The following is a 12945-nucleotide window of genomic DNA, read 5'->3' as shown; positions in this document are numbered from 1 at the left end:
GACTAAGATAAATTTTTTTCAATTATCAGCCATTTATTTTTGTTTACAATTAGTGATGGGAAAATGATGCCTCATGAAGCATGTGCGATATTTTTATGCTCCTCTAGATGGGGCTCTTGGTTAAACCAAGAGTGCCATCTAGAGGAGTCAAACATATCTTCAAGTGTTTCATGAACCTTTTATTGAGCTTCATTTGGATATCACTACTTATTAGGGATGCAACGATAACAGCAATAGCGTTATTGCGATATTGAAACTCCTTCAATATATCGTCGTCATCATGAAAAGTCGGGTTGATTACCATTTGTGCAGTTCTAGAACCCTCTGGTGGCTAGTTTTTTAGTGCTGTTTAATTTTCACAAGGCATGTTTTGGCCCTTCTATGCACATAATACATTGCTGTAATGTACAAAAGCACAATATTGTGTTTTTTTTTTTTTGTATGAGCTAATTTTTTACAATATTGTGATCTTATTTTTTGTATCACCAACCTCCCCACAATATCGTAATAATTATCGTATTGTGACCTTCATATCGTGATATCGTATTGTGATGTTTGGATATCGTTACACCCCTACTACTTATAATGTAGTGTTTATGATTAGCAGTTCCCTTGGCTTTAAAAAAAAAAAAAAAAAAGAGTCAAACAGACAGGCTGGTGATCACTTGAAAAATGTATCAATCCCAAGTCGGCTATATGAAGCACTCCCTGTGGTTGAAAGGGCTTCATTTTAAATTTAGAGCTGCCTATTACGAAACGTCACTTGTCATTCGTCTTCCTAATACTGTAGTTCAAACAAGGACCCCGCTTTCCCCAGCCCGGTCGTCTCCGTCCTTCGCACCCTCGCTCCAACCCTTCAGTCGCGCTTTCGCACAGTCATCAACTCCTCCTCCTCCACCTCGGCCTTCTCACACACGCAGCTCCATCCATTCCACCCCCACAAACACACACACACACGCAAGCCGTCTGCATGACTCGAGCTGAAAATCGGCGGTGCATCATCAACTGTGTGGAGAGAGGCATGTGAATGGGTTGGGTGGGGGTCCCCGCAGCGCTGCAAAATGCCCGCGCTCACACGTTTGTCGTATTTGACGTCTATTCTCGAGTGCGTCGCTGTTGCTGATGCCCCACGCAGATAATGCGCGTGACTTTTAGGCCAAACAGCGCCGCATCCATCTGTTGTCAGATGAGATGGCTCCTTGTTAAGACTTAAGACTATTTCAGATATGTTTTCGTTTGAATTCAGTCTCATTTCCCTCCACTCTCTCCCTCCAGGTCTAGGTGGGCAGCCGGCAGACATTGAGAAGCGGAAAACAGTGTTTGGGCAAAATTTGATACCGCCCAAAAAGCCCAAAACATTCTTGCAATTAGTGTGGGAGGCGCTGCAGGATGTCACGCTGATTATCCTGGAAGTGGCAGCCATAGTTTCACTTGGCCTTTCTTTTTATAGACCTCAAGATGCCGAAAGAGAAGGTGGGTTGATTATCATGTGGCCCGTTTTGTCATCATTGTAGAAGACAACATTGTTTATTTCCAGCACGATTGATTTATAGAGTTGACTCAGCCGAGCGTTCCGTGCGTTTTCTCGGCAGACTGCGGGAAGGCTGCCGGCGGCGCGGAGGACGAGCACGAGGCGGAGGCGGGCTGGATCGAGGGCGCCGCCATCCTGCTGTCGGTCATCTGCGTGGTGCTGGTGACGGCGTTCAATGACTGGAGCAAAGAGAAGCAGTTCCGCGGCCTCCAGAGTCGCATCGAGCAGGAGCAGAAGTTCACGGTGGTCCGCAGCGGGCAGGTCATCCAGATCCCCGTGGCCGAGATCGTCGTAGGCGACGTTGCACAAATCAAATATGGTGTGGCTCATTTCATTTTATTGCTTGGCTAAAACTCGGCTACATGACTTGACATAGTTGCTTGTTATGTTTGAACGAAAGTTATTTTTGTGTACTGTGCGTGAACCTGGCGACCAACCAATCAGCTTGGGTCCAGAGTTCAGAGGCCACCTCAGGGAGCAAGTTGATATATTTGGATTTAAGCCTTCTGTTGTTGATCAAATAAGGGGAAAAAAAACACTAACATGCAAAAATAAACACAACTATGACATTGATCTTCATCACTCACTATTAAACCCACAAAGACCGGTAAAATTTGTTCACAATTTGAACTCATCGGTACAGTAGGTGGTCAAACATTAAAAAGGCTCAATGTCGGTTATGCATAGTGATAGACCAATATGTTTTTTTGGGGGGTTTTTTCAAGGCCAATCCCGATTATTAGTAGTCAAGGAGACCAATAACCGATATTTCATGCCGATATTCATATGCAGCAAAAGAAAATATTAACATCAAAATTAAAAAATAATTACTTTTTCTTTTAATTTTAAACCTATAAAGAATTGACAGTTTTGTTTAAAAATTATAACAAAAACTACACAAAGATCCTTTAATAAAAAAGTGTAGGGGTTTCCCTGTGTCAGCATCATTTTTTATCAAGTGGAAATAAATGCATAAATGCTCTGCCTTTGCGCTGCTGCCACCTGCTGGCCATTTGTGTAATAACTACCATTTCTGCAACCGTTCTTTGCAGTTGAGAGGCTGCATCAAAGCCTTCTGTATGCCCTATCATGAAAAAACTAACAAAAAACGTATAAATACGTCTTTGGGACACTTAAAACATAAAAAAAACCATATTTACACGTTATTGGGAGCAAATGAGTTCAATGCTTTTGGCGGTCAAACAGTTCAAATGTATTTGCGACAAGTAAAAACTGCCTGTGAACACCTTACAAATCGTGATGAAGACCCTAAATTTGCTATGTTTGCACGCTTTCAGCGCTCAATGAGATACCAGCTTTACTGGCGTTCAGATTCGTCAAAAGGCTGATGCCGATATTTGTCAAACCCGCTCAACCGATAATTGGTCTATCTCCATTTATGCATTCAATTTCGAGGACAGTCTCGTAACAGACATAAAAACTGGTTTGGGATTATAAACTTGGTTCTGATGACTTGCACGTGTCACCTCCGTTTGTTTCCGCGCGTTAACTCTTTGTGCGGCTTGCAGGGGACCTTTTGCCCACCGATGGCGTCCTCATCCAAGGCAACGACTTGAAGATCGACGAGAGCTCACTCACGGGGGAGTCGGACCATGTCAAGAAGACGCAAGAAAAAGATTTAATGCTCTTATCAGGTAAGGCCAAGCCTCTGCTTCCATTTTGGCGTCTTGTCTGAGGATTGCTGCGTTAGCATCTCTCATATGCTCAAGTGACTTTTCAGTTTGGACTGAGACGTCAGCATGATGGGCTTTAAAAAAAAAAAATAAGTGTCTTGTGATATTTTTAATTCACCATAGTGACTCATGTACAAAAGTCCTTGACTTAAGCCAGCTATGTTTCTACTTCGATTTTTCAAATGTAGCACTTTCCCCAAGACCAGTGTGTCAAGTGTTCCGCTCACTTGGCAAATAAATCTCCCGAGGCTTGTATTTTGCTCTGTAAATGTTGGGAAACTTAAGTGGCGTCTGCGCTCCTCCGCTTCCTCGCTCCGGCAGGCACCCACGTGATGGAGGGCTCGGGGAAAATGGTGGTCACGGCGGTGGGCGTCAACTCTCAAACTGGAATTATTTTCACGCTGCTCGGCGCCGCTGAGGATGACGACGACGACGAAGAAGATGAAAAGAAGAAGGAAAAAGAGGAGAAGAAGAAACAGCGGAAAAGTGCGTGGCCTCGTCGTCTGGTTTATTTTCAGTTTGGGTCATTTCCGTTTTGCATCCTGAGTATGTCTGCCTGGTGTTATCTTTTGCAGATAAGAAGCAGGACGGCTCCATTGAAAATCGCAAGAAAGGTGAGTGGTTACATGAGCACATGCGCACTCACAGGCCACCTGCTTTTTAGTCATGTGCTTTGACCTTGAAAGCGCCGTAAGCTGATTTCGAATGTATGAAGCAGTCCTTTGTTAACAATCATCATTTGTCTCTCTTAAATCTGCTTTGCAAAAGAAGCAAACGTGCACCAAATTGTTTAACTCGAAGCATCTGCCTGCTAGTGACGGCTTCGGAAGTTGAACTCTCTGGAAAAGGTCGTGTTGTGTGTCGTCCCTTTCCGAGGAGTTGATGTGGAATGCGGTGGAACGAGTCAGGGAGCGCGTGTGCGCTGCGCCGTGCCGGCCGCACGCCGCCGCCTGTTCAAGCTGATGCAAGTGACGATGGCGGGCAAAGCGTAGGTGGTCCCATTAAAGTGTGTTGAATCGGCTCGCCCACATTTATTAGCTGGCGTCCTGCATCCTATTTAACGGCGGCTTGTAATTGGCTAGCGCATTTTTTCTTTTTTTTCTTCTTCATTTGGCCACAACCGCGTTTGACACAGCACAAGCTGTGCTGGCATCGTCATTGTCCTGCCCCGTCCGTCTCCCCTCTTTCCTCGCCTGGCACATTGTGATTTGGGCAGCAGGTGCTACCGAATCCAGTTACAGCGATTAGTGAAGAAGAGATTAAAAGCTACGCAACAATTCCGGAGCCAGAACATCTGCTTTGCTTTCCCCCCCCCAACCTTGTGGCTGTCCCATAAGGAAACATTCCGGGTCGGACCCGTGTCCGATTTGAAGGCTGACAATTGGGAGGTTGCGTCGCGGGCCCGGGCGTGTTGGTCCCGCTGGGACGGTGATCAGTGGCACTTGGGGTCTGTGACCACAACCCTGGCGATGGTCCCTGGTGCACAGCTTCCCTCTGTCTGCCAGGAATCAGCCATAATCCTTTAGACTGAGATTACTCCGGCCGTGTAAGTCCAGAACCAACCACAGTCTGCGGCAGCTGCGGCAGCCCGGTGATAACGCGCACAATAGCGTCGCCGGGTCGCCGTTTTCCTTTTTTATCATGGCTGTTTTATCTGCTCGCGTGTCTTTGGGACTCCCGTCTGTTGTGCCTGCGAGGGGGAGGGCGGAAGGCATTTTTATTCTTCTCTCACACGTTATTTCCTGAAATGAAACGGCGTCTTGTTTGCAGCCAAAGCGCAGGACGGCGCCGCCATGGAAATGCAGCCTCTGAACAGCGACGAGGGAGCCGACGCCGAGGAGAAGAAGAAAGCCAACCTGCCAAAGAAAGAGAAGTCTGTCCTCCAGGGCAAGCTCACCAAACTCGCCGTGCAGATCGGCAAAGCGGGTAAGAGGCTTTTTTTATTTTATTTTAATTAACTAGTTAAACTGGTGTCAAACTTTCGTGTGCACCTTATTTTTAGGGGGGTGTGGCTTAAACAGCACACTTTGGAGTCCAGAATTTGAGCACCTTCCTTCAAATAAGTTTAGTTAGCTAGTAGCTAATTATGTACGCTAGGGCGGGGTTTAAAAAATCAAATAATCAATATTAAATCGATTTTTCCTTTTCAAGTCTGATATTGATTCGTAAAACCATGAATCGATTATTTTCCCCATAAATTTATGACAAAACAGAATTTTAAAGGCAGGTTTTTTGTATTTTACTGTTCACATGAATAAAATTATTTTCTTATGAAAGACCTGGCTTATTGTACTTTAAGACAATTCAGAATCTTTTTAATTTATATTTACAATTATTAAATTAGAATTATGGAAATATTTTCGTCTCATCCTTGCTTTTGCCAAATGTTTGTATAACACTTAAGTGATTATAAAACTAAATCATTTAATCAGTTATGTAATTTTAAATTTAATGTTTGTGGAGTTTTTATTATGTCCTTAATATTTAAGAAGATTTGATGTTCCATAATGAATCAGTATTGGATTGAAGTGAATCAAATGAAATCTACAAAAATCAAATCGAAGAAAACGCTTGTGAATCAAAATAAAATCAGTTGAGGAAATTAGAATCGATATGCAGCCCAAATGTTAGCTATATGTCTCCTCAGAAAATGTGCCTTCCTTTTTAATAGTCCGCAGGTTTAACTGTTTAGAGCGCCTCGTTGTCAGCCATGAGTGCATGCACACATAAAGAGGGTGCAATAGTGAGGAGGAATTTGTTTAATTAATTATTTTTTAAAATCAGATTTAGCAGTGTGTGCATATCAGGACTTCGGGTTGATGTGGCTGCTTTAGAGTGCCCCGTTGTCAAATGTGAGCGCATGCAAGATCACAGTGATTTTTTTTTTTTTTTAATTAATTCAAATGTGGTAGGGTTGTCCACAAACCGACATTGACCTCATGTCTCCGCTTCCTCTCAGGATTGGTGATGTCGGCCATCACCGTGATCATCCTGGTGGTGCTCTTTGTGGTCGACACCTTTTGGATCCAAAACCTCCCGTGGGTCAAGGCCTGCACTCCCATCTACATTCAGTTCTTTGTCAAATTCTTCATCATCGGCGTCACCGTGCTGGTGGTGGCCGTCCCCGAAGGCCTCCCGCTCGCCGTCACCATCTCGCTGGCGTACTCTGTCAAGGTAAATTGTCTTAACCTTGTCACCTGTGTGCCACCAGCTTATGCTTTAGCCTATTAAAAGGAGCAGGCTAGGCTGTTAAGACCTGCAAAGTGATACCTTGACGCCAAGCTGTCATCCTACTCTGTCATCCAGCTGGGAAGAAGTTAGTCTGTAGCTGTTGACTGTCGTCCCGTTGACAGAAAATGATGAAAGACAACAACCTAGTGCGTCACCTGGACGCCTGCGAGACAATGGGCAACGCCACGGCCATCTGCTCGGACAAGACGGGGACGCTCACCATGAACCGCATGACGGTGGTGCAGGTCTACGTGGCCGAGAAACACTACAAGAAGGTGCCGGACCCTGAGAACATCCCAGCCTCCATTTTAGATTTCCTGATTCTGGGGATAGCCGTCAACTGCGCCTACACAACCAAGATTATGGTATGCCCGATTTTTTATTTTTTATTTTTAGGCTCGGACAGCTCACTCACTGTTTTCACATCTCCTTCCCCGGCAGCCTCCAGAGAAAGAAGGCGGCCTGCCTCGGCAAGTGGGGAACAAGACCGAATGTGCCTTGCTGGGATTTTCAACCGACCTCAAGCGCGACTACCAGACCATTCGCAACGAGATCCCCGAGGAGAAGCTGCACAAGGTGTACACCTTCAACTCGGTGCGCAAGTCCATGAGCACCGTTCTCAAGATGGCCGACGGCAGCTACCGCATGTTCAGCAAGGGCGCCTCGGAAATCCTCCTTAAAAAGTAAGAGTTGGCTTTAGTCCGTGAACGATATACGAAATGTCTTAAAGCAGCTGAGAAGAATTACAAAATCTACATAATCTTTAAAAAAAAAAAAAAAAGATTATTGATACTATTTTTTCTGTTGTTTAAATTTAGATATTTGCACCTTTTGTTTATTTTAAAATGACAAATTTTTAATAAATTTTGTTTGGTCCAAAAAGTACTTGCATAATTATATTGTTTCAAAGAAATTTATTTGTCTTAATATTTTTTATATGTTCAAACATTTTCTTGTTTTGTACCAAAGATTTACATTTTTTACAACTAATTAAATAAATTTAGAGCACCTCGTTGTCTGCCATAAGTGCATGCACATCACACAAAGGGGATTGAATAGTGAGGACGGAGGAATTTGTTTATTATTATTTTTATTTTTTTTAAATCGGACTTCGGGTTAAATTTAAAAATAACTAATTTAATACTTTTTGTTTCGTCCAAAAGGAACTTGCATAATTATAGTGTTTCAAAGAATTTTATTTGTATTAATTAAAAAAAAAAAGTATTTATTATTATTATTTTACGTTTAAACATTTTCTTGTTTTGTACCAAAAACCCGTCCTACTGCACAGTGCACATGCTGCACTCCAACTTCAATTTTTTTCATAAATAAATAAATAGTATTATAAATTCTGTTTGGTCCAAAAGGAACTTACATAATTGTAGTGTTTCTATTTTTTTAATTGGTCTTAATATTTTTAAATGCTTAAACATTTTCTTGTTTTGTCCTAACAAATAAATAATTGTATGAATAATCAGGATTTAAATTATTGCCAAAATAATCCTGATTATTTTTTCCATAATCGAGCAACTTTTCTTTTCTCCTCCGTCTGCCCCTCGCTCTTACGTTCCACTTTGTTAGAGGCATTTTTTTTTCCATTTTATTGCCATGTTCTCTGCTCGCAGGTGCTATAAAATCCTGACAGCGTCGGGCGAGTCAAAGGTGTTTCGCCCGCGAGACCGCGACGACATGGTGAAGAAAGTGATCGAACCCATGGCCTCCGAAGGCCTGAGGACCATCTGCCTTGCGTACCGAGATTTCACCGTGAAGGACGGCGAGCCTGACTGGGACAACGAGAACGACATCCTCACTGGGCTCACGTGCATCTGCGTGGTGGGCATTGAAGACCCCGTGAGGCCTGAGGTAATTTTGCTGACTGACGAGCAGCTAAAAAAAATGTAATGCAAATTATTTTGATGTAAATATTGACTTTAATGGGGAAATTCGACTTAAGTTGAAATTCGGATTACATTGCTAGCGTAGGAACGTAACTCTGACGTAACTCTGACTGCCTGTATTTTCTATCTCCGGAATACAATGTCGTGGAGCGACGGGTCAGACACCGTTGGAAAAGTCTCGTCGAGACGAATCCGCGGATGCCCGTATGTCTCCGTTCGGACGTAAGATTTGAGAGATACGGCCGAGCAAAGACCCAAAAAAAATAAACCAAAAAGCACGTTCAGGAAAAAAAAGCACGTTGTAAAAAATCGCTATTAACGAGGGGACACTGTACTCAGTTTCCAATATGATGGAAATAAAAAATAGAAATGTGCAACTTCAGATATTCAGTAGTGGGTTTTTTTTGTTTGTTTGTTTGTTTTTTGTTTTGTTTTTTTGTGAAACATCACAATAGGCTACCAGGCAGAGATTACCGGTATACTGAAAAATCCCAATAACGTGTAAATACGTTTTTTTTTTTTTATGTTTTAAGTGTCCCAAAGACATATTTATACGTTGTTGTTTTTTGTTTTTTTATGCTAGAGCATACAGAAGGCTTTGATGCAGCCTCTCAACTGCAAAGAACGCTTGCAGAAATGGTAGTTACTACACAAATGGCCAGCAGGTGGCAGCAGAGCAAAGGAAATCAACCAGGGTCATGTAGAAAAAAAAGCTCAATTACTTAAAATTTTGAATAGATTTGTGAAAACTGATGAAACTTAGCTCTCTTCTAATGTTAATTGCTGCAAAACAGAAACAGACAGAAACATACTTTTTTTTTTCCTGATGAAAGAAGAGACTTTAATCTTTTTTTTTGATAGGTTGCATGCTTTTATAGCAAAAGAACACAATATTCTGTGGGCCTTGCAAAATCAGTCAAAATCCAGTAAAACAGCCGGGAGCGAATGAGATTGTTTCTGTGAAAATGGTTGGGAGTGAATGAGTTAAACGCGTGAGGCACAAGTCTCTCTGACCAACCAAAACAAATAGATTGCGTCAGCAGTGTTCCATAAATATGTTTGATTCTTAAAAAAAATACTCAGGTAAAGTAATTATGAAAAATTATGTAGCATTATGGTTCCTCTGACAAGAACAAAATATTCACAAATGTGCATGTAGCATGTTACTACACACTGACTGAACATGTTTTTTTTTCTTCAGGTCCCGGACGCCATCAGAAAGTGCCAGCGCGCCGGCATCACGGTGCGGATGGTGACGGGCGACAACATCAACACGGCGCGCGCCATCGCCAGCAAGTGCGGCATCCTGCAGCCCGGAGACGACTTCCTCTGCTTGGAGGGCAAAGAATTCAACCGACGCATACGCAACGAAAAGGGAGAGGTGGGCGGCACAGCAACGCGGCTCGCATTCCCGTCAGACGCTTCCAAAAATACTTTTCGGTGATTCATTTTGATTCCTGTTGTATTTCTAGATCGAGCAAGAGCGCATTGACAAGATCTGGCCCAAACTGCGAGTGCTGGCTCGTTCTTCCCCAACTGACAAGCATACTTTAGTCAAAGGTTGGTTGATTTTTTATTTTATTTTTTTTCGGATATAAATGTGGGGAGTTGTGTTTTTTTGCGTTGAGCTCACGTCTGTCACCGCTTCAGGTATAATTGACAGCACCGTGGCCGAGCAGAGGCAAGTCGTGGCCGTCACAGGGGACGGCACCAACGACGGTCCCGCCTTGAAGAAAGCCGACGTCGGCTTCGCCATGGTGAGTCACGCAAGTGACGCGAGTCGTCCGCCGTGGCGGATATGACGTGACGAATCGTCCCTCTCCCACTGCAGGGTATCGCCGGCACCGACGTGGCCAAGGAAGCGTCCGACATCATCCTGACGGACGACAACTTCTCCAGCATCGTCAAGGCCGTCATGTGGGGGCGCAACGTGTACGACAGCATTTCCAAGTTTCTGCAATTTCAACTGACCGTCAACGTGGTGGCCGTCATTGTGGCGTTCACGGGCGCTTGCATCACGCAGGTTAGCCAGAACAAACTGAATTATTTGCCCCAAACAATGTTTTTTTTTTGTTTTTTTTTTGTTTTTTTTGTTTTTTTTTGCACCCAAGTCAGGGTCGGGTCGCTTGATTTGGATTCATATTTGAACTCTGATGATGCAGCTTAGCGAGCTTGTGGTCTTTGTGGCTTTGCAAACTGTTTGGTTTGGACCATTTTTCGGCTTGTTGGCGTGGAAACAAAATGTTTCCACATTTCACGCCATGCCTCGTTTTTCTTAACTAGCTGCAGACAAGCGCCAAAGCTTGTGGTCATTTTCAATACAAGCATGGCTGTAATAATAGTTGTTGATTTATTTTTTTAGTTTTTTAAATATATTTATTTTATTTTATTTATTTATTTATTTTTTTACTTTTGTTTTTATATTCAGTTTAAATTTGTTTTCTGTAGCATTTTCTTTTTCATTTGTATTCTTTTTAAAAATGCTTGATTTTACTTTGTTTATTATTAGTTTTAGTATTAGTTTTATTTCATTTTTTTTTTTACATGTACCTTATTTGTCAAATGCAAGATAAAACAAAAAAATTGTCACAATAAATATAGTGTAATAAATTTAAACAACAGTTCAACTCTTCTGCATAAGGCCGTACATTAACTCATTCCAACCCAAAAAACGTGTAAATAAGTTTTTAATGCTTTGTCCCTTTACTCCCAAAAACGTATTTACACGTTTTTGGGTTGAAATGAGTTAATACCAAAATAAATACATTTAAAGTCAACCCCAGACAAGACAATAACATAAAGGCTATTTTCCCTATAATTATAGTTAGGGCTGCTTGATTATGAATAAAATATTAATAACGATTAATTTGGAAATAATTTGTTTTTTGGTCCAACACAAACTGTTTAAACGTAAAATACTAAGACAAATCAATTTCTTTGAAACACTAGAATAATTTTTTTTCTTGTTTCTTTTGGACCAAAAAAGATTTATTAAATTACTTGTTTTAAAATAAAAAAAAAGAAGTACAAATATATACATTGAAACAACTCAAAAATAGTATTAATAATATTTTATTTTTGTTCATGATTATGCCATTTTGTAATGCTGGAATGTAATAATTGCACAACCCTAATTATAGTCACTAACTAGTTTTGGTTAGTTTTATAAACGGGAAAGTTTGTCTTTCATTACTATTATTTCATTGTTTATTTAAGAAAAAAATGTAATTTTTTTTGTTTAGTTTTTTTTTTTTTTTCTGGCGGGGTGGTGGCTGATTTTTATTTTTCAGTCACTACGATCATCTGAAAATGAAATGATCGGCCAACCCAAGATGATTAGCCACACCCCTTTAATGCACACATCCAACACGTTGACAGCCTCTTTTGTAAAAGCAGTGCCGTTTATTTGCAGGACTCTCCACTGAAGGCGGTGCAGATGTTATGGGTCAACCTAATCATGGACACTTTTGCCTCGCTGGCGCTGGCCACGGAGCCGCCCACGGAAGCGCTGCTGCTCAGGAAGCCGTACGGCCGCAACAAGCCTCTCATCTCTCGCACCATGATGAAGAACATCCTGGGCCAGGGCGTGTACCAGCTGGTCATCATCTTCACGCTGCTCTTCGCCGGTAAGGGAAGGTTTGCCCGCCGGATGGGTCCTGGCCGCCGCTGACGTTTTGCAACCCCGCCGCAGGCGAGACCATGTTCGACATCGACAGCGGCAGGAAGGCGCCCCTGCGGGCGCCGCCGTCGGAGCACTACACCATCGTCTTCAACACCTTCGTCCTGATGCAGCTCTTCAACGAGATCAACGCCCGCAAGATCCACGGCGAGCGCAACGTCTTCGACGGCATCTTCAACAACCTCATCTTCTGCAGCATCGTCTTCGGCACCTTCATCATCCAGGTGGCGCTCGATCATCCGCGAGTCGACACAAGTTGCGTTTCGCCTCTAATGGCCGCCTCCTCGTCCTGCCAGATTATTATCGTGCAGTTTGGAGGGAAGCCGTTCAGCTGCGTGGCTCTCACCATCGACCAGTGGCTCTGGTGCACTTTCCTGGGCTTCGGCTCGCTGCTGTGGGGGCAGGTATGAAATTTGCATTTGCAACTCAACACTGCCCCTCTGTGGTGGGATTGGTGTAGTGCAGACATGAATTTGAGCGTTTGATTGATAGCCTACTAGTTGTCCACTCAATTGTCCACAAGGTATTATAGGGGTCAGCAACCTTTGCTGTCAAAAGTGCCATTTTAGGCTAAATGAATAACAAAAAATCCATTTGGAACCGCAAAAAATTTGAACATTGTGTTAGTGTTAGTCTCATGTATTGAGGGCCCGAGAGCTACTAATTCGAGGTGCTTCAGCATAACAAAAAAATCTGCAGCTTCCAATACTTTGAGATTCATTTTATTCTACCTTTCATCCTCTGTTTTGGGATTTTTTTTATTTTATTTTAATTAATTTTTTTTTTGGTATTTTTTTTTTTTTAATACTTCATGTTTATACTTTTCTGCCTTTCTGACGGTTTTGGAAATTTTATGGACATCTTATGATAGTTTTGGGGATTTCGGGTAATTTTCTGCCTCTCTTTTTTAGA

The 12945-nt window shown here is 42.4% G+C and overlaps 1 protein-coding gene across 1 annotated transcript in view; it reads left to right on the top strand.

Moving 5' to 3' along the window:
- atp2b1a (ATPase plasma membrane Ca2+ transporting 1a) overlaps positions 1-12945 on the top strand; it is a 95916-nt gene that overhangs the window by 74997 nt on the left and 7974 nt on the right. The window contains exons 7-23 of the mRNA XM_077498721.1: positions 1276-1473; positions 1593-1850; positions 3061-3186; positions 3547-3711; positions 3801-3839; positions 4996-5151; positions 6185-6399; positions 6579-6821; positions 6898-7139; positions 8082-8319; positions 9556-9735; positions 9827-9914; positions 10005-10111; positions 10186-10377; positions 11767-11980; positions 12046-12257; positions 12330-12437. Of these exons, the coding sequence (XP_077354847.1) occupies positions 1276-1473; positions 1593-1850; positions 3061-3186; positions 3547-3711; positions 3801-3839; positions 4996-5151; positions 6185-6399; positions 6579-6821; positions 6898-7139; positions 8082-8319; positions 9556-9735; positions 9827-9914; positions 10005-10111; positions 10186-10377; positions 11767-11980; positions 12046-12257; positions 12330-12437 (2981 nt within the window). The remainder of the gene's footprint in view (positions 1-1275; positions 1474-1592; positions 1851-3060; positions 3187-3546; positions 3712-3800; positions 3840-4995; positions 5152-6184; positions 6400-6578; positions 6822-6897; positions 7140-8081; positions 8320-9555; positions 9736-9826; positions 9915-10004; positions 10112-10185; positions 10378-11766; positions 11981-12045; positions 12258-12329; positions 12438-12945) is intronic.

The sequence above is a fragment of the Festucalex cinctus genome, chromosome 16, assembly GCF_051991245.1.
Source record: "Festucalex cinctus isolate MCC-2025b chromosome 16, RoL_Fcin_1.0, whole genome shotgun sequence".
NCBI lineage: Eukaryota > Metazoa > Chordata > Actinopteri > Syngnathiformes > Syngnathidae > Festucalex > Festucalex cinctus.
This window is presented reverse-complemented; position numbering and strand designations above follow the sequence as displayed.